This window comes from Halichondria panicea, chromosome 5, assembly GCF_963675165.1.
Source record: "Halichondria panicea chromosome 5, odHalPani1.1, whole genome shotgun sequence".
In the NCBI taxonomy this organism is placed as follows: Eukaryota; Metazoa; Porifera; class Demospongiae; order Suberitida; family Halichondriidae; genus Halichondria; species Halichondria panicea.
Window position 1 is genome coordinate 542,931 of NC_087381.1, and position 19,983 is coordinate 562,913.

The following is a 19,983-nucleotide window of genomic DNA, read 5'->3' on the forward strand; positions in this document are numbered from 1 at the left end:
AGCAATTAAATACAGCCCATAATAAAACGCAAGAATGTCATACTACTGATGGGCGTGCCGCGCGTGTGTCACTGCTCTCCGTGTGTGGCCTGTATCTCGTTGAATTGTGTTAATTTCACCGACGACCTTTTTCTGCCTTTCATTCGCAAATGACGTCACATCTCCTCCAGCAAAACTACATTATAAACATGAGGATCATTTCCAAAACCACGTGGACTGGAAAACTCTAAGAGAACCTCGCTAAGAACGGAACAGAATGCCCTTCAACAAGAAAAAACTGTCCAAAAAAGGATCTAAAGTAGCCTCTAAACCTTCTCAGAGCAACTCCACCTCCATTGATCAATACAAAGATATGCAGGAGTGGGTGGAGCTTGGCACACCACCCCCTATAATACAAGGACTCTACAAGCTTGGGTTCATGAACCCTACACCCATTCAGAAGATGGCCATACCCCCGGCCATTAACGAGGGAGCAGATATAATAGGGGCAGCAGAAACTGTAAGTGGTGCGGTGGTACATATAATTTTATTATCAGTATTAAAAATAGCGATGCATTATTTTTGTGAAGTTTTTCCTTGGTAATTGCATGTGACTGTGTCTTCTAGTGTAGCATCTTTGAACGGCCATAACTTGTGTTGTAATGATCCAATTTCAATGCTTTTTTGATTTTCCGAAAGCTTAAAAGAAGCTCTTTAAAATGGTTAATTCTCAAATTTGAAACATGACCAAATTTCTGAAAATGAACCACATGGTATTTTGTTGAAAATGGATGTGATTTGAACATACCAACTGAAGTTTTTTCTTTTAAGCTTTCAGAAAGCCACAAAATCATTCAAATTGGGTCACTAGAACTAAAGTTATGGCTGGAGTTTTGGCACATGTAATTGCATGGGACTGTGTCTAGTGTAGCATCTTTGAACGGCCATAATCAGAACATAAAGTTGCACACGTCTGCTTTTTTTGCCCAAAAGCAATATCACGTCATAATCATGTATTTCTTATCTTCTATACTTTCACTCATAATTCAGGGCTCTGGTAAAACACTGGCCTTCTCCATACCAATACTACACCACATCCTGAAGGTCCGTCCACCTTTGACCTCTGCCAGTGAACCGCATCCACCTTTGACCTCTGCTAGTAAAACACACCTACCTTTGACCTCTGTCGATGAGCCACACCCAGCTTTGACTACTGCCGGTGATTCAGCGAAACTGGAGAAGAAGCTGAAAAAGCCAAAACTGAATGTGATAGACTTAAACGAAGTCGTACATACCTATTCCTCCGAATACATATTTGAGACTGAAGACAAAGAAAGTGGCAATCAAGATGGCCGTGTCACTAAAGATGGCCGTGTGGCTGGTGGTTCCGAGGTTGCTGAAGAAAGTGAGGATGAGGGTGATGGCCAAGCTGAGGGCAGTGGAAGTGACGTTGGTGACAGTGTTTCCAGTGAGAATAATGGAGACAAACTTGTGTTTGAGGTAGACTCGGAATCTGCGAATGAATCGCTTTCTGACGATGATGAGGATGACAGCGAGGTGTGGGTGTGGTCTTCATAGCATTGTGTGTCCTGTACTATATATAATACTGTATATCAGGTTTCGAGGGCGTCGTTGTTTCGAATGCGAATTGTGAGTTTTCGCATAATTAGCAATCAAAAGACACGCAAGGAGTGAGCATGCACATTTTCAACGTAAATAAGATCCACAAACTGACTAAAATAATAATAATAATTATTGCTCAACAACCACGAATGTTTTGACCCTCGGAAATTACCTGCTATACGATAATGCTTATCATAAGTAATTATTTATATTTATATCTCTACAGGATGAAAGTGACTCGAGTCCGCTGGTGGTAGAGCCGGTGTTGCCACGGCAACGTAAGAGGAAGATGTCGGCATATCGCCAGATGAAAGAGGCGGCGCGTGCTAAAAAGGAGCGTGGTTTTGTGGGCGTGAGAAACCGCATTCCTGAAGAGGAGTTCCAGTTAATGCTAAAAGGTATATACTGACAGACAAAATATGCCATCAATTTTCATTTCCAAAATTGTGGCCATTTTCTAAAATTTGTCATTTTTATTGAATAGTATAGTTATCTGTTCGTTCTTTATTTCCTCCACAGGTAAAGCTGACGTGTGGCGCTCCCAATCCCCCCCACCAATGGACCAATCAACATCCAGCATTGCCGACCTCCCTACGGAGACAGGAATTGATCATGTGACAGGAAGTGGGTGTGGTCTAGTTGCGCTCATCCTAACGCCCACGAGAGAGCTAGCGATGCAAGTTCACGCTCATATCTCATCCGTCTCTAGGTTCACTGGAATCAAAGTACGATAACAAAGCACCACTCCACACCCACACCTCACACACGCCCACACACCTCACAGGTGTGCACAGTGGTGGGTGGTATGGCAACAGAGAAACAAGAGAGACTGCTAAAGCAACGTCCGCAGATCGTCGTGGCAACACCAGGTCGTCTATGGAAACTCATGAGTGATGTAAGTAATCGAAATTATTATGTAAATTTTTCTTATTTAATTTTTCTTATTATTAAATTTCTTGTTAATTACAGGGTGATCCTCATTTGTGTAACCATGACGATCTCCGCTTCCTGGTGTTGGACGAGGCGGACAGGATGGTAGAGTATGGTCATTATCGTGAGCTGGGCAATATATTGGACAGACTTAACGGCGCAAGGTGAGCCTCGAATAAAAGGCTAGCTTAATTAGCAGACTGAATTTCAATAATTATTGTAAATCTAGAAAAGGCCACGGCAAATAATTAATGCCTTGTCAACTCTAGGGTTCGAGGTCAATACAAGGTCAAAGGTCGTGACAGACAGACGCTCGTGTTCTCGGCAACTCTCGCCATACCACGTCGGAGTACGGAAAGAAAGAAAAAGAAGAAGTCCACCTCGTCACAAGAAACCATCGGTATAATATTTGTTTCACTATCATTATTATTATTTCTATTTATTCATTCAGATAATTTAATATCGAGGGTCGGACTGAAAGATGATGCTAAGATTGTGGATTTGACGGGGTCAAAGATCACAGTACGGACACTCACGGAGACCAAGATCACATGTACAGCAGAAGAAAAGGTCGGTATACAGTATTTATGATATAATATTATTTTTCTGCATTTTGCTTGCAAGTAGTAATAGATTGTCCACCCCACCCCCTCATTCTCCCCCCGCCCCCACACAGGACCTCCACTTGTACCACTTCCTGTTACTCCACCCCGGGCGTACTATAGTGTTTGTGAACAGCATTGACTGTCTGCAACGCTTGAGGGCACTGCTAGAGCTATTGGAGATGAAGCCACTCCCACTGCACGCCCATATGCAGCAGAGACAGAGGCTCAAGAATCTAGACAGGTAAGGGTTAACCTCGATACTTTTACGTATTATAGCCTGGTTGACTTTAAAACTGACTATTAAACTTCGTGAAAGAAGCTTAATTAAATCCACATAAAATCAATATCTTAATTGTGGCTAGAGGCTTATAAAAGAGCTGTTGGTTTTTGTTGCCTATAGAGGCTTAATGGAGATCTGTTTTTAATAGGAACAAAAATGTGATGGCTAGAGATGACCTTGAAGGATAGAAGCATGGATAGTACACTTACCCCACCCCCCCTTAGGTTTACGTCCAGTAAGAGTGGCGTACTGGTAGCCTCGGACGTGGCTGCCCGAGGGTTGGACCTTCCTGCAGTGGAGCACATCGTCCATTACCAGGTGCCCAGGAACTCAGAGGTGAGTGTTGCGATAATCGTATGGCCTGCTAGAAAGAAAGAACCACCTCTCTAATATTTTATTATCTACAATGGTGTGAGCTTTGTATAATGCTCACACTATATTTACTTCCCTAAGGAGACCACTATTGTACAATATGCATACGTTTCGTTAAGGCCATACTTCCTAATGCGTTTGCTGTCATGGTATATACATGTACATGTACTCTTGTTTGTATCCAACCTCAGGTGTACGTTCATCGCAGTGGACGAACTGCCCGGGGACAGAGGGAGGGGCTTAGCGTGATGCTTGTAGGGCCGGAGGACTTGAAAGCATATCGTAACATCTGTAGAACCCTCAACAGAGGTAAAGTATAATCATATAAGAGTAGTTAGTTGATAGGAAACGGCCTTGGCATGGTCTGTGTATAACATGAGCTCTGGTGATCCAATTTCAAAGCATTTTAGTATCGTGCGTGTAGGTACATTTTATCGTCCATAATGTGTTAGGAACGTCCAATTTTAAAATTAAAAGATACGTTCAGTATAGCTCTTTGATAGTGCTACAATATCTTGGTATACTTAGATCAGCGATGTTCTTTTTGAGCTGAACATATTCAGTCTGCGTAGAAGATAGTTTACTGGTAATTTTTTCCTCCACAGATGATGTTCCCAACTTCCCTCTAGACCACACCCACATACAATCTCTAAGGAAGCGTGTCTCACTTGCCAAACAAGTGCATATTATCGAGTATCGTCGTGACAAATCGCGGAGGGCAGAGAAATGGATGACACAAACTGCGGACAGTCTGGGAATGGACTTAGACGATGGGACACTGTATCCCTCGTTGTTCTATTTGTACAAAAATTCTATCGTATAGTGTGAAATTTCGAAGCACTTCAATTTTCTGTGTGTGTTCAGACGTTTTGGTATACATGTAGGTATCTTTGAAAGGTCATAACTTGTGTGTATAAAAATTTAATAATTGTAACAGATGCGTGTCCTTCATGTATGTACATGTGTGCTCCACCTTGACTGTTGTTACGCTCTAGGAAGGACAAATGGAGTAAGAAAGAGGAAAGAAAGCTTCAAGAGCTTAGAGGTGTGTTATGTAACACTATACCTGCTCTGTGGGTTACGTTGTGATACGTTACAGACAGACAAAATTGTTGAACCCTTTTAATGAAATTTTCAATCCTCAATCTCAACACACAAATTTGCCTCTTTTACAATGTAGCTTAATATTATGTGGTGTAAACTAGGCCTAGAGGTGACCAACCAAGTGCATGTGGGCACACCCTACAGCATATTTATAATATAAAAATAATAAAGGCCGTGGTCCCATGTAACCACCACCAACCAGTGTGGGCACATCATAATCCTCCGCTTTCTATTTTGTCTCAGGTCAGTTCCAAGAGCTCCTCCGAGCCGTGGTAGTGCCTCGAGGCATGTCACTCAAGTTCCCCATGGCAAACAGAGACCCTGGAGCAGGCATCGTACTCGAGCATGAGAAGGCCATTTTATTAGCAAAAAAACGTCAGAATATTGAAACTTGATCTCTAACTGTTTATAGCTTACGATTTCATTATTAAAGTAATATGAAATTTGTCAATAATTAATTTTATAGTGAAGACATTTTTTACAAAATTGAATTTGAATGATAATTAAAAGCTATTGTTATATACGATCCTATAGTTTTTGGCTAGTGAAGAAGTCCCTCATTTTGCCACAGACTGGGTTTACGCATAGCGGACATCGTAGTGGCAGCTGACGACTGCACGGCTGGTTGCTCTGGAGATGGTCATACACCACGTCAGCCAGCGTCTGTGTGTGGAGTGTGTGTGTGTGTGTGTGTGTGGAGTGTGTGTGTGGAGTGGTGTGTGTGTGGAGTGGGGGGTTGTTATGTGAACATCATCAGAAGTACATGTGTATGCATGACTGCACGAGCTAATTGGTTTAGTTGGCGGTATTTTTAAATAGTTCATCACGGGGGTAGTTGGTGAACTATTTAAAAAATGCGTTTCTGAGAAATTACCAACAAAACTATACACAAAGACTAAAGAGGGGAGTCTAATAGGAAGCAGTGGGCGTGTGTGTGGAGGGGGTGGTTATCACAAAGTCCACTCACTTTAAGGAAAGTTGGGTTGTCGTTGAGTGCAGCTGACCTACGTATGTTCTTGACACCAACCTGTGTCAACAATATATAACACGGGTATAAAAAAAAAGTCATTATTAAGACTTTAATTAGTGGGAAAAGTAAATAGCTTTTTGTAGCTCTTAAATCAAGGGTCAAAGTTCATTATTTGCTGACTCAGCACACCACTGACCTCTGACCCCAGCTCCTTTGCGTACTCGAGGTCCATCTCGTACAGTGTCTCGATGTGGTCGGAGGTGAACGCTATGGGCACGAGGAGGAGGTTGTTCCTACCTTGCTTAGCCAGCCCCTTGATGACATCATCAGTCTGGGGACTCAACCACGGCAGGGGGCCAACCTGGGGGGGGGGTGGTCAAGACAAAACACACATTTTGAATTTTAAATCTACGTTGCACATTTAGTAGCTACTGACAATAAAGAGATACTAATAGAAGCCAGCTTTTTGCATGTACACTGTACAATTATTTTGTTGTTGTTAGCTACACTCTGCAATATGCTATCGAAAGACACGCGCAGAGTGAGCATGCAATTTCCCATGCTTTGCATGCAATTTGCAATAGTTAGAAATGCAATCACAGATTTGTACAGTGTCATTCGCAATGAATTAACCTCGCATTATAAACCTGCTATATACGATACTTGGTCTACTGTGCCCACCTTAGACTGCCACACCAGCCGCCAGGGATGGGAGTACCCGAGCTCCTCCATTACACGGTGGACCGTAGCCCCCACCTCCTGTGGATACGGGTCACCACGCTCCACTACCTGTGAGGGTGTGTGAGGAGTGTGAGGAGTGTGTAAAGTGCTTTCATTATAATTATGAACAAAAATTAATGGTATTATAACAGGACACTTTGTTTATTAGAACCTAGCCTTCACAATATTGCAGTTGAACAGCAAAAATATTTCCACTCTACTGTAAACTGCCTGACGGGTACAAAGTTGTCTTATCTACTACAAGGATTGCTGACCTTCATTGGTAGAGAGTGAGCTGAGAACAGGACAACGACATCATCACGATCCTCCTCCGGGAACCGTCTTATTTCCTCTCGTATAGTCTGAGCAAACGCCTGCAGCACACACACACATGTACAGTACAAGCATCAATTTATTTGTGCAGCAGGTTCTTTAGCTAATAAATTGTTTCGCTGAGATAGCGTACAAAACGGATCATCTATTTTGACTGAGTTTGAGCACCAAATATTAGCATGTACTTACTTACTTGCACAAGCCCTTGTTGAATGGGCCACCTGTCAATGACAGACCACTGTATGTTGCTATGACTACTCGTCTTGGTCAGGTGACGATAGATGGCGTTGAGACTGCTCCCGGTGGTAGAGCACGAGTATTGAGGGTACTGTGTGAACGCTACAGCTCGTTGAATACCATCCCTGTACGTGTGTGTGGGTGTGTGGGTGTGTGTGTGTGTGTGTGTGTGTGTGTGGTGTGTATGGGTGTGTGGAGTGTGTGTATGGGTGTGTGGAGTGTGTGTGTGTGTGTGTGTGTGTGTGTGTGTGTGTGTGTGTGTGTGTGTGGAGTGTGTGTGGAGTGTGTGTGGGTGTGTGTGGGTGTGCATGGAGAGCATCTATTAAATCTAACGTACACATATAGTAAAGGGCTTTCAAAGAGCTACTGAATATACATTTTACTTTTGAAATTGGACGTTCCTAACACAAGTTATGGACAAGCAAAGTTAGCTCCGAGAACAGGCCTGGTTTTAGAAACAACACCCACTAATAGCTCACGCTTTTTGTCAGAAAACAGACAATTTGGGCCAGAAATAAATCACTGATCTAAATACACCACAGTGTAGCACTGTCAAGGAGCTACTAAACGGATTTTTAATTTTTGAAATCGGACGTTCCAAACACAAGTTATGGACAATCTCAAAGGTTCAACCAAAAAACATCATTTTTAGCAACAAATTTATTACTTAAACTCCCATATTATCATATGACCTACCTCTCCATTTGGTCCAGCGAGTCCTCAGTGAGGGGGTTGGCGTATCGGAACCCAACGTAGAACTTGTGGGGGGCAGTGGACGGACTCATCTTGTCCAGCAGCTCTACCATCTTTGCTCCTTGTAACTCTGTCCATTTCTTTATTGGGGAGCCTCCTCCGATTTTAGCGTACTGGTCTTGAATCTTGGGTGTTCGTCGCTTGGCTATGAACGGTGCCAGCTGGCTGTGAGGGTGTGTGTGTGTGTGTGTGTGTGTGTGTGTGTGTGTGGGGGAGGGGGGGGGGGGTAAAGATTATGTGAGGTACAGAAGTTTCTACAACCTTGTTATGGTCTATACAGATAAGCCACACCCACCTTTGAGCAGGAAGTGGAATGAGATCTTTATCCAAGAAAAGCCGGAGCAGAAAATCGTGAACATCATCCAAAGTTTCCGGTCCACCGAGATTGAGCATCATTATACCTGTTTTTGGGGAAGTGCTAGTATTCGAATATGACCTCTTGTTCCCGAGTATAGCCCCCGGGCTAGTAATAGAGGGTGGCGAAGCTGTGAGACCACACCCACTCATCACTCGGAGGAGACGAGATACTTGACTACTGTATGCTCTCAACATGTTTCCACTTCCTGTGAAATGTACAAATTATGGTCAATGATGTATAAATAGTTTTGGCAACGTCTATTTTACAGATGGTAAACAGTATAACCACGGCCACGTGTATTTGACCAAAAATAGGGCTATTCCAGGGCTTTGTGAAATAGTTGATTTTGAGCTCAAAGATCAGACTATGATTAGACTCTCTAGACTAGAAATCATTGCATAATAGTTTCAAAGTTTGATACTACACCATTGGCTGGCCTAGCAGATATTACGTATCGTTGCATAAAAAGTTGTGATACAAAATCAATGTTGACGAGGGAAAACAAGAGGATGTATACAGTACAGTACTAGTAGACGTAGGAACCATGTTATATTTATAAGATCATCTAGATCCAATCATTGCATAATTTTATACAAAAATTAATTATACAAATTACCAGTCAGTGTGTTGATTTGCTGCTGAAGTGGTCTTGTAGCAGTAGAGATCAGCAATCAAGAGTTGCAGCTAGCTGTATCCCAATAGCTAGCTAGAGATGTGTTGCCATGTGGGTAGAGATGTGGAAATGGTGGCTTACAGGATGTGAAAGTTTTCTGCAGGATGTTTAGTCAGGTCTAGAAGGGGGGCGTAGCTGGGCTCGGTTTTAATGAATGAATATTGTAAGAAACACACCTAAAAAAAGCCAAAGCTACTAAGTGTACAAGCCTTGAAAGTACTAGAGCAAAGAGAGCCGGGTATCACCATGACAGCCGAGACATTTGATGCCCTCATGAAGATTGTCATTATTGGAGATTCAGCTGTGGGGAAAACATGTCTCATACTGCGATACACACAAGATGTGTTCAGACCAAACTTTCTGAGCACAATAGGTACATATCCACACACCTGTGTTAGTAGCTAGTAGTCTATTTTAATAATTATGTCGAAGTTTGTTTAGAATAAAGCTTTAGGGAGCTGTTTCATGCATGAGAGAGTTAGCTTGTACTTTTGTTGTATAAGTTGTATATTAGTTGTGTTTGCCTTTTATCCCACGAAGCTGTAATTGACCATAATTATAAACGTGACATTAATTTGTGTTCGTTCAGGCGTAGACTTTAAAACTAAAACCGTTGAACACGACAAAAGAAAATTTAAACTCCAAATTTGGGACACTGCTGGTCAGGAAAGGTACAATACAATTCGAAAAAACTTCTATCGAGGAGCCAAAGTGAGTTACTATGACAACCAATAGCCTATAATTATAATATTATTGTTGTTAGTGTTACGCTTATGATTATTATCTTAACAGCCTTGTTTGTTTATTTTAATAAAAAGGTGATTTTGCTTACCCAAGCATGCACTCAATCGAGATTTGGAGACAATTGTGTAGATGATAATGCCAGATTACTAGTTTTATTGTGTGACACATAGTATGTGCATAATATTGTGTGGTAGGTACACTGTGGTATTAGCGTACAGTATGTTGTTGTCACTGTGGTATTAGCGTATAGTATGTTGTTGTCACTGTGGTATTAGCGTATAGTATGTTGTTGTCACTGTGGTATTAGCGTACAGTATGTTGTTGTCACTGTGGTATTAGCGTATAGTATGTTGTTGTCACTGTGGTATTAGCGTATAGTATGTTGTTGTCACTGTGGTACCATACACAGCGGGTAACTTTTTTGTTGGTGCAAATTTTCGTTCGAACTCTAAATTATTCGTACAGCTCAGGATAGTGACGTAGAACCTATTTGCAGTAGAATAATTTCGCAGTTTAAATTTTCGCATGATGGCTCTACAGTGCGAACATTTCCACTATATGAAAATGACCACTATACAGCACGTGATGATCATGTTCACATGCCATGCAGGGTGTAGTAGTGGTGTACGATACAACGAGCCCAGACAGCTTTGCCAGCCTCACAAGATGGATGGAAGATATCTCTCAGGTTAGCCAACTATACAATCAAGGTCGGTCGGTATAATTATGAGGTTATGTTAACTCAAGTTCAGTTGGTTCAATTCCAATGCTTTTCTGAAAGCTTAGAAGGAGCTCTTTCAATATTATTTAGCTCTCAAATTTGGAGAGTATTATTTGACAATCGAAAGAGCTCCTTCTATACATATAAGATCACAGCTAAATTGAATTACCACAATCCCAAAAGTTCTACAGCTACATTATACCACTAGCACTGCCCCTCCCCCTTCCTGCAATTTATAAAACGCAAAGGCTATTTGAATTTCCGTAGAAAGAAATGCCTTATGTATAAGATCCTTGGCTTCTCTTGTATATATCATTTAATTAGAACATTGGAGACGGCACTGAGAGACCGGCCATTCTAATCCTGGGCAACAAGATAGACAAGGAAGACGAGAGGCGTGTGCCCATGTTGTCAGGGAAACAAGCAGCGGAAGAGTTTGGGACATCATTCTCAGAAGTGAGCGCTCTGGCTGGAATTGGAGTGGATGAAGTAAGTGAAGTTAGTGTATTAATTATAAATGTTAATCTATACTATAATCATACGTACACAAAAACACACACAGAATTTCTGATTGCAAATACTGCAATTACAATATTAGTGCTGTAACTGCATGAAAGCATTCCTTTATTAAACCACCAAGTGTGTGATTGTCTTGTGATCCATCCTCCACCTGCAGGCGTTCGATGAACTTGTGAAGAGTATGGCGTTACTGATAGACCAGGACACACACAGACAAGAATATGGCAGAACTCTTAGAGTAGGCTCAGACGTTTACGACGGCCACAGGCAATCTAAATGTTCATGTTGATACATGCATGTACAGTGTGTTTTTTATTGTGAGTGCTTTATCAATTAAATTTTTAAGCAGTTTTTCGAAATATTTTATATCAGATCTGTGCTTCAAAGATAATTATCGTATAGTAGCAGCTACACAACATAATCGTTTCTATCAGTCTTTCACTATGATATAATAAACACGAATGAACTTCAATACTGATCATAATTGGCTTTATAGCCTGGATAATATGCTGGAGGTGCTCCACCACCATCAAAATACTGAGGTTGTCCAGTGGGGTACTGAGCAGGAGGTGGTTGTCCAGTGGGATACTGAGCAGGGGGTGGTCCAGTGGGGTACTGAGCAGGGGGTGGTCCAGTGTGTACATGCATGTACAGTGTTTTTTTTTTTATTGTGAGTGCTTTAATTATCAATTTTTAATAAGCAGTTTTTCGAAATATTTTATATCAGATCTGTGCTTCAAAGATAATTATCGTAGCAGCTACACAAGATAATCGTTTCTATCAGTCTTTCACTATAATATATAAACACGAATGAACTTCAACACTGATCAGTTAATTAGTACTTGGCTCCATAGCCTGGATAATATGCTGGAGGTACTCCACCACCATCAAAATACTGAGGTTGTCCAGTGGGGTACTGAGCAGGAGGTGGTTGTCCAGTGGGGTATTGAGCAGGGGGTGGTTGTCCAGTGGGGTACTGAGCAGGAGGTGGTCCAGCGGGGTACTGTAGTTCTTCAGTATAATAAGGGGCTGAGGGTTGCTGAAAATAGGCCGTGGGATATGAGCCAGAGGGGTCGGCATATTGTCCAGTCGGGTTAACGGTAACTGGTTGAGACCCAGACACCTTCCGCTTGGGAGTCTGATTAGAGTATGAAGGATGTTTGTTCCTTGATTGCGTGGGATAGGCAGTATCTTGCTCTTTTGCCACTTTAGAAGATTTTGCAATGATTACAATTGTTGGGGTGGCACTAGCGACAGATCTAGAAGTCCTAATCCTAGTTGCTGGGCGACCCACACGACGTTTTCTACTGTATATGAAACCACACAACATAAGGAAAAAAATGATGATAGCGACGATGATGATGGAAGTGGCCACCCCAGCACCGACTGACACGATGTCAGAGGATAAAGATGGACTGGAGGAAGTAGAAGTGGAAGTGGAGGTACTACCTGTAGTGGAGGGAGTGGAAGTAGTGGAGGCTGCAAATGTTTAGTTTTAGCTTTATTTCATACATTATATACATGCATGTACATGTCATTGAGATATTTGCGGAATGCATGTCAATTGAATTCCTGCATGGCTAACAGGAATCCAGTCTTACCACTTGAGCTGCATACCAAAGTCACATCTTCTGAATGGGAGCAATGTCCAACTCTCATAATGTTAGCATCAGGACAATCAATGAGTCTGCTTTCAGTTCCTAAGCAACTAAGTTCGTCCAGCCATATTGGAGAGCTTGATGAGATGTCATCGGAACTGAAGATGCCATGGATGAATTGATGGCAAGTATAATAGAGTTAAGAAGACTGCATGATCACTCCTTACATGTACTCACCTTAGCATTCCAACATTTCCGTATTGAGTGTAGGTTGAGAACCCTAGTTGACGACAAGCCACACTGGCATCATTTGATCCAAAGTTGTCATCACACACTGTCCCCCATGTTCCATTGTAATAGAACTCCAGTCTGCCAGAGGAACCTCCTGTTTGGCCTGAGTTGCCTACCAGCCTCAGGTATCCATCTTGTTAAATTAAACAGTAAATAGCACAAATTATACTACTTGGCTCTAGAATAATCAAAGAGGTGAAGGATTTCATCACTGGAGTGTGTATAGTCTCAGCTATTACTTACTTGCAGTACAGACCAAGGCAATATCTTCTGAATGGTAGCAATCATCATCTCCGATAGTGTTAGCAGGACAATTAATGAGTCTGCTCTCAGTTCCTAAGCAACCAAGCTCGTCCAGCCATATCGGAGTGCTTGATAAAGGTTCGGAGAAACTATAGGGAGAAATGATTACAATTATTGCACCATCTGATCATACATACATGCATACAATGTGCAGTGACACTCACCCTAATGTTCCTACTCGGCCATAGTTAGTATAGTCTGCGTATCCCAGCTGACGACAAGCCACTCTTGCATCATTTGAAGTGAAATTGTCATCACACACTGTCCCCCACTGGTTATCATAGTAGATCTCCAGTCTTCCAGATGAACCTCCTGTTAAACCAGATGAATCTATCAGCCTCACATCTCCATCACTTGATTGCCCTGCAGGCACGAAATGAACAATACACATGGCTTAATGATATTACAGATTCCGCATACATGTATACTAAATTCATATGAGCAGGCCACATTAGTGAGATATATGGCCCCTCAGTAGTGCGTAGGCCCGGTGGCCTGTCAGTATCTAGATTCCTTTGTGGACACTATACAATTACATTGATAAAGACATGAAATCCATTGTTTATAGGAACTGATGGAATGCGTGTGAGTTCCTGCATCAACAATAGTAATAGTTGTTTTCAGCCATTATTTAGTGTTACAAATAACTCTACTTTCAAAATATCATGACATGCATATTCTCAATGTATAATCTCATTGCTTCTATTGTAGATCTGTAATTATCGCTTATAGAGTTATACAAACATACCAAGACGGTTAGATCTCGCTCAAACTCATATACCTATTTATAACTATACATGAAAGTTTGATAATGTAGAATCAATCATGCATAGAATAGAGTATCATTATTTTATCAATTATCTGATACTGAAGGCAAAAGAATAACTGTAACAAAGTTTAAAGATAATTATGCCGCCAGAGGTATATATAGCCAGCTCACCTCCAATAGCCCAAACCAGGCTCAGGACAGTAACTGAGGTCCACAGTAGACAATTCATTATTGATATAACGATTCTTGCAAAATTTAAGTGAAAATTTAAGTGAAAGTCTGTCCTACAACATAACTTTTATACACAACATAGCCAACGGCTTTAGTGCACATGCGCACTAGGGCCTAGGCTAGACAAGTGCGCATGTGCCACTAAAGTACTGTATGCGCTTTACATATTTAACAGTTACAGTAGCTAGCTTTCCTTTGGTTGAGTGGACAGAGCTGTAGCCTCACCCATCTTTGTACAGCTAATGACTGCTATGGCTGTATTATTAGTGCATATATTACTGTCTGTTCGCATCAGCATCTCAGTAGCCAAGAGATGATTCAAACGTGTCGCTCCATGACTGGCTACTCGAGGCCATTCCAAAGACTCCCCAACACCATCAACTCTTGAGTAGGGACGGTCGTCAAGTGTTGTTTCTGTCCGGGGTCCCTGTACTGTATAATAATTATGTATTCTATACATATATAGGTACTCACTGTGCATGTGTGTAATATCAACCTTTTTGGTAGCTACTTTCGAGAGACCGTAATTGATTAATTATATGAGAATGGTAATACTGTTCTGACAAACACCCCCCTTCTAGGCTACACATTCACCACTTTTATACATGCAGCCGGACCTACAGGTCTCAGTTACTGCACATGCGCGTTAAAATTAATCTTGTCAATGTCATGCGTAATTAATTTTGGCATAACAACCAATTAAAATTAATTGAGAGCACATGCTTTATCATTACTAGGCCCTGATAAATTATGCTCGGAGCATATAAATAGGTGTCTAAAGAACAATTGGGAATAATAAGCATCAATGTCCATTTTTGGTAAAGATCATTACATCAAGTTTTGCATAACAATATTTTCATGGCAAAAAATGGCTGAAGGTGAATATTTAATCAGCCGCCCTTTTAGGAATACCTAATTATGGATCAGTTCAATTTAGCGAGATAACACGATAATAATATTAATTATGTCTTGAGTTAGTTGTGTGTTGTGTTCATTTCTACCTCTTAATTTGTTATATCACATTTTTTGGAAAAAATCAGAGAATAATCGGATTTTTTATGAGAGCAATAGGCACATTTCAAGAATTAAATAATGGGTGAAAAAATCAGGGCCTAATCATTACTAGCATGCAGTTTTGTATCAATGTAGTTCTCATTATACAGTCGAAAAATTTCTACCAGATCTACACATATATACATATCAAAATCAGAACACCGAAAATGGCCAGAAATTAAGCTATGAAACATCAACTATATAATTATACATGATACTAATTTGCTATCTGTTCACTATAATTGTCAAGTGTTCACTATTCTTTCAGTCCGGCATTAACTCCGTCTATAATTTCAGTTAACAGAAGTTGGTGAGCAGGCATCTTGTTTATTTTTGACGGTTACATCTGTCGAAGTAGTATTAGTAACTACGGTTACGGGAGTCCTGCGTGTGAAACGTGCGAGGCCAAGCAGGCAAATTCCTTTCCTTATTAAACCAAAAATAATTGAGATGACAGCTCCAACTACGGCGATGATGATGAAAGGAATGGCCACTCCGAGACCAACCGAGACGCCAGATGAAGTGGATGCTGCATAAAATATCAGCGTTGATAAGCATGCACGTGTATCCATGGAGTATGTATTTCAGGTATATACACACATAATTAGGTGCATGTCATCGAGATATTTGCAACTTAATTCCGAGCTAATAGATCTCAGTAATGCACAATAGTGATATACTATACTATTAACTCTTACTTCCAGTACAGACCAAGGCCACATCTTCTGAATGGTTGCAATCTTCTACTCCGATAGGGCTAGCAGGACAATTAATGAGTCTGCTCTCAGATCCTGAGCAACGAAGATCGTCCAGCCATATCCGAGTGAATGATGAAGCTCGTAAGAATCTATAATTTAGGAGGAAATGATTAAGAGTGCAATATGGGATTAATAGCACGAACAATATTAATGGCAAGGCTTCTAATTGTGCAAGGCGTATATAGCCCGAGTGCTATTAACTTTCCCAGTGCTAAATTATGAGTGCATTATCCATTATACTATTGATTTCTATGATGCAGTTCTCCGCAGTTTAATTCAAACGCGGCTGTTATTCGAAAACAAGCCTCCTTGCAAATACTCACTTGACGACGTACAATTACTGATACGGTCTGTACAAACTCCAGTCACTAATTATATAGCTATATACGATTCATGACAGTTTGCACAAGCTATAATTATAGAGTTTTATGCGAATACAAACAGTACAATCAATACATTAACTTAAAGACGAATGTTTCAATGGCAAGTCATTAGCTAAATATATTATTATTATCTGGTGAGCTTACACGCTCACCCTAGCGTTCCAACATTTCCATATCGACTGTAGCTTGAGAACCCTAGTTGACGACAAGCCACATTTGCATCGTTTGGCCTGAAGCTGTCGTCACACACTGTCCCCCATTGTCCCCTGTAATAGACCTCCAGTCTGCCAGAGGAGCCTCCTGTTAGGCCTGAGCTGCCTACCAGCCTCAGGTCTCCATTTGCTAAACAATTAACACATTTAACTGGCTATCATAAATAATGGCTAATTGGACTGTATATAGATCTATACATATACAGGTATATAATCTTACATGCAGTACAGATCAAGGCCACATCTTCTGAATGGGAGCAATCTCCAAATCCGATAGCGTTAGCAGGGCAATCAATGAGTCTGCTCTCAGTTCCTGAGCAGCGAAGCTCATCCAGCCATGTCCGAGTGGTTGATGAAGCTTGGGAGAAACTATATAGGGAGAAATGAATATTGCCACGCTGATTGAATCACTCACAGATGTGGACACTCACCCTAATGTTCCAACTGTTCCGTATCGAGTGTAGGTTGAGTACCCTAGTTGACGACAAGACACTCTTGCATCATTTGAGCCAAAGCTGTCATCACACACTGTCCCCCATTGTCCACTGTTATACACCTCCAGTCTGCCAGAGAAGCCTCCTGTTTGGCCGAAGCTGCCTACCAGCCTCAAGTCTCCACTTGATTGTCCTGTATATATATATACAGACACAAAAATTATGAAGAATACAACAATTTCACTCAATTGTGAGACCGATTTTGCAATTTAATTATCGTGACAGCATTACATGGAGTCGTTCGTATAATTATGCAACAGCTATTTTTTAATAATTATGTTGAGTAAAAAAAAAAGCTATAGCGTATGGAAATACCAGATGTAGAGTTAATCAGCATGAGCTCACCTCCAACAGCCCAAACCAGGCTCAAGAAAGTAACTGACTTCCACAGCAAATAACTCATCATTGACAATGCTTCAGGTATGATTATGTGAAGGTCCCATGCACACACCTCTTTAAGTAGTGGTCTTATATTACTGCACATGCGCACTAGATCTATACAATGAAGATGTACTGCATACAGCATATCTTAATCTGTTTATAATTAATCTTATTATAATTAATCTTATTATTAATCTGTTTTTTTTTATTTTATCTTATGTTTGTGTCCTTACTTGTATAATTATAGCTGCAATAAACCATATTTATGAGTCAACATTGAAAATATAATTAATTATTAATAACACTGATCAAATTTTTGACAAGATTACAAATTCAGTTTCCATCATTCGTATCAGCTTAGGACAATCGATTTTTTATATGAGCGATGGCCTGCTGTACGATAATAAATTAAGTGCAAAGATATTTATTTTTCATTCTGTGTCTCTCCGCTGTAGGCCGTAATTTCTACAAACCAACTTTGATTTGTGCTACAAACAATGCAAGAAGATAAACTCAAACACAGGGCCAAACATAGTTTATAGCTTGTAACCTATGCTTGCGAGTGTACATCACAGTTTACAATGTTGTTGAATTTTAGTTCATCTACAATAGTTTCCTTCATAGTTTACAAAGAAAGTTGATAGTGTACACCGTTGTATACTATGGGGTGCCGTTTGTGTCAAAATATTGATGACAAAAACACAAGGTTTTGGTGGTATTTACTAAACATTTGAGGGTATTTGGTAAACAACTGAGGGTATTTAGCAAAGGACTGAGGGTATTTAGCAACTGAGGGTATTTAGTAAATGTCTGTGGGTATTTACTAAACAACTGAGGGGATTTAGCAAACAACTGAGGGCATTTAGCAAACGACTGAGAGTACTTTAGTAAATGGCTGAGAGGATTTAGTAAATGACTGAGGATATTCTCTTCAGCGAGTCAAGGTCAACACTAGGCGTTTGTCTACTCCTCTTAACAGAGTGTGAATTCATCTGGGCACAGCAGAGAATTCTAGAAGAAGTCGTGCACACTGTGCATGCGCACAACCTTGTGCCCTGCACACCTCCCTAATACCAGGAGCAGATTACAGATTAGTCAGTTGTTTAGTAAATACCCTTAGTCCTTTGCTAAATACCCTCAGTTGTTTACTAAATACCCTCAGTCCTTTGCTAAATACCCTCAGACATTTACTAAATACCCTCAGTTGTTTACTAAATACCCTCAAATGTTTAGTAAATACCCTCAGTCCTTTGCTAAATACCCTCAGTTGTTTAGTAAATACTCTCAGTCCTTTGCTAAAAACCCTCAGTGCTAAATACCCTCAGTTGTTTAGTAAATACCCTCAGTCCTTTGCTAAATACCCTCAGTTGTTTGCTAAATACCCTCAAATGTTTAGTAAATACCACCAAAACCTTGTGTTTTTGTCATCAATATTTTGACACAAACGGCACCCCATAGTAAGGTAGCACATGCAGAATGATTGTACAAGCACTTGGCTGAGCTATATATACTAACAACCAGTCAAGCACGCAGTATAGAGCTTGTTAGTAGCAAAATGCAGTGGTTAACATTAATTTTGTCATATGCAGTTGAGTACATGAATGGGTTTTGTGTTTCTAGCATCACACCATCACAGGAAGCAAGTGGTGAAACATGACTGAGAGCCTTCATGGTAGAATCAAGGGCTACACAAACATATCCACTATAGTGAGCCAATTGATTATTTTTATGTTACTGTCACAATAATAATTCAGTATAACCAAATATAAATCTGATCACAGAATGATAATAACGTAATTGGAATTCAAAGGGAGAGGACAATTAAACTATGAGACAGCAACTACAGCAGATACTAAATTAATATTTGCTATCACTACATCACTATCAGTTTAAGGTTTCAATATTCTACTTGCGCGGTGGGTAGTCCCCATACTTAGTTCGGATATGCTGGAGGGGCTTCTCCGCCATACAAATACGGTGCTGAGGGTGGTTGTCCAGTGGGGTATTGAGCAGGGGGTTGCTGAGTGTACGCGTCTGGGGGTTATTCTCCAGGAGGATAAGGGGCCAGGGGTTGCTGAGGGTAGGATGTGTGGTACTGGGGGTCAGCATATTGTCCAGTCGGGTAGGCAGCTGCTGGTTGCATATTTTGAGAGGGGGTCTGTGGCGAGGAAGGTGGATTCCTGATGGGATAGGCTGTATCTTGTGTGTTTGTTGTATTGACGACTACAGATGTCGATGTAGCATTATTGATTAGGGGAGTACTGCGTGGGTGGCGTCCCAGACGACGTCGTCTCCTTGCAAAAACAGAAAACAAGCGACACCCACAACTATGATGATGATGACAGGAACAGTCACTCCAATACCAATCCCAGAGAAGCTGATTGATGAAGAAGTCGGTAAAGTGGATGCTGCATGCATGAAGATATATGTCAGCGTTGATAAGCATGCATGTATATGTATCTGCTTTGTATTTTAGATAGCTAAAAATGTATAACATGCAGTTGTTATGATAAATATTTTGAATTCCAAGCTAAAAACAGTCTCAGCCATGCATACTATATAATTGACACACTACACACTATTGACTCT

At 40.8% G+C, this 19,983-nt stretch overlaps 5 protein-coding genes across 5 annotated transcripts; 2 read left to right on the forward strand and 3 right to left on the reverse strand.

Annotated features, from left to right (window-relative positions):
• Positions 1-172: 172 nt before the first annotated feature.
• On the forward strand, positions 173-5,412 carry LOC135336454 (ATP-dependent RNA helicase DDX24-like). Its single transcript, XM_064532255.1, has 14 exons — positions 173-499; positions 1,030-1,536; positions 1,829-2,000; positions 2,122-2,327; positions 2,387-2,497; positions 2,572-2,696; positions 2,802-2,932; positions 2,984-3,102; positions 3,209-3,378; positions 3,642-3,753; positions 3,981-4,098; positions 4,395-4,569; positions 4,785-4,834; positions 5,137-5,412. Exons 1-14 carry the CDS (start codon positions 257-259, stop codon positions 5,286-5,288), a joined length of 2,391 nt encoding a protein of 796 aa, XP_064388325.1. The 5' UTR covers positions 173-256; the 3' UTR covers positions 5,289-5,412.
• On the reverse strand, positions 5,332-9,035 carry LOC135336543 (ferrochelatase, mitochondrial-like). The gene is made up of 9 exons (XM_064532398.1): positions 8,881-9,035; positions 8,202-8,469; positions 7,850-8,071; positions 7,110-7,278; positions 6,859-6,957; positions 6,545-6,652; positions 6,060-6,224; positions 5,861-5,920; positions 5,332-5,556 (listed from the first exon to the last, which is right to left on the reverse strand). The coding sequence occupies exons 2-9, from the start codon at positions 8,456-8,458 to the stop codon at positions 5,422-5,424; spliced, it is 1,215 nt and encodes a 404-aa protein (XP_064388468.1). The 5' UTR covers positions 8,459-8,469; positions 8,881-9,035; the 3' UTR covers positions 5,332-5,421.
• Positions 9,036-9,070: 35 nt separating this feature from the next.
• Positions 9,071-11,328, forward strand: LOC135336603 (ras-related protein Rab-10-like). Its single transcript, XM_064532469.1, has 5 exons — positions 9,071-9,310; positions 9,527-9,648; positions 10,292-10,369; positions 10,727-10,891; positions 11,079-11,328. The coding sequence occupies exons 1-5, from the start codon at positions 9,184-9,186 to the stop codon at positions 11,208-11,210; spliced, it is 624 nt and encodes a 207-aa protein (XP_064388539.1). The 5' UTR covers positions 9,071-9,183; the 3' UTR covers positions 11,211-11,328.
• A 138-nt stretch (positions 11,329-11,466) lies between these two features.
• Positions 11,467-14,176, reverse strand: LOC135336526 (soluble scavenger receptor cysteine-rich domain-containing protein SSC5D-like). Its single transcript, XM_064532368.1, has 6 exons — positions 14,054-14,176; positions 13,278-13,476; positions 13,054-13,202; positions 12,757-12,943; positions 12,523-12,677; positions 11,467-12,370 (listed from the first exon to the last, which is right to left on the reverse strand). Exons 1-6 carry the CDS (start codon positions 14,109-14,111, stop codon positions 11,757-11,759), a joined length of 1,362 nt encoding a protein of 453 aa, XP_064388438.1. The 5' UTR covers positions 14,112-14,176; the 3' UTR covers positions 11,467-11,756.
• A 1,092-nt stretch (positions 14,177-15,268) lies between these two features.
• LOC135336576 (neurotrypsin-like) lies at positions 15,269-17,480 on the reverse strand. The gene is made up of 6 exons (XM_064532431.1): positions 17,359-17,480; positions 16,951-17,146; positions 16,740-16,888; positions 16,460-16,649; positions 15,865-16,013; positions 15,269-15,695 (listed from the first exon to the last, which is right to left on the reverse strand). Exons 1-6 carry the CDS (start codon positions 17,417-17,419, stop codon positions 15,460-15,462), a joined length of 981 nt encoding a protein of 326 aa, XP_064388501.1. The 5' UTR covers positions 17,420-17,480; the 3' UTR covers positions 15,269-15,459.
• Between the last annotated feature and the right edge of the window lie 2,503 nt (positions 17,481-19,983).

Excerpts from the sequence above, each read along its gene's own strand:
- LOC135336454 (XM_064532255.1), top strand. The coding sequence starts at position 257 with ATGCCCTTCAACAAGAAAAAACTGTCCAAAAAAGGATCTAAAGTAGCC. Across the intron at positions 1,537-1,828 it reads ATGATGAGGATGACAGCGAG|GATGAAAGTGACTCGAGTCC; the intron begins GTGTGGGTGTGG and ends ATATCTCTACAG. Across the intron at positions 3,379-3,641 it reads AGGCTCAAGAATCTAGACAG|GTTTACGTCCAGTAAGAGTG; the intron begins GTAAGGGTTAAC and ends ACCCCCCCTTAG.
- LOC135336543 (XM_064532398.1), bottom strand. The coding sequence starts at position 8,458 with ATGTTGAGAGCATACAGTAGTCAAGTATCTCGTCTCCTCCGAGTGATG. Across the intron at positions 8,072-8,201 it reads ATTCCACTTCCTGCTCAAAG|CCAGCTGGCACCGTTCATAG; the intron begins GTGGGTGTGGCT and ends ACACCCTCACAG. Across the intron at positions 5,921-6,059 it reads CAAAGGAGCTGGGGTCAGAG|GTTGGTGTCAAGAACATACG; the intron begins GTCAGTGGTGTG and ends TTGTTGACACAG.
- LOC135336603 (XM_064532469.1), top strand. The coding sequence starts at position 9,184 with ATGACAGCCGAGACATTTGATGCCCTCATGAAGATTGTCATTATTGGA. Across the intron at positions 10,370-10,726 it reads GGATGGAAGATATCTCTCAG|AACATTGGAGACGGCACTGA; the intron begins GTTAGCCAACTA and ends TCATTTAATTAG. Across the intron at positions 10,892-11,078 it reads CTGGAATTGGAGTGGATGAA|GCGTTCGATGAACTTGTGAA; the intron begins GTAAGTGAAGTT and ends CTCCACCTGCAG.
- LOC135336526 (XM_064532368.1), bottom strand. The coding sequence starts at position 14,111 with ATGAATTGTCTACTGTGGACCTCAGTTACTGTCCTGAGCCTGGTTTGG. Across the intron at positions 13,203-13,277 it reads GGCCGAGTAGGAACATTAGG|TTTCTCCGAACCTTTATCAA; the intron begins GTGAGTGTCACT and ends TTCTCCCTATAG. Across the intron at positions 12,678-12,756 it reads GGAAATGTTGGAATGCTAAG|TTCCGATGACATCTCATCAA; the intron begins GTGAGTACATGT and ends TGGCATCTTCAG.
- LOC135336576 (XM_064532431.1), bottom strand. The coding sequence starts at position 17,419 with ATGATGAGTTATTTGCTGTGGAAGTCAGTTACTTTCTTGAGCCTGGTT. Across the intron at positions 17,147-17,358 it reads CCTGGTTTGGGCTGTTGGAG|GACAATCAAGTGGAGACTTG; the intron begins GTGAGCTCATGC and ends ATATATATACAG. Across the intron at positions 16,014-16,459 it reads GGAAATGTTGGAACGCTAGG|ATTCTTACGAGCTTCATCAT; the intron begins GTGAGCGTGTAA and ends CCTAAATTATAG.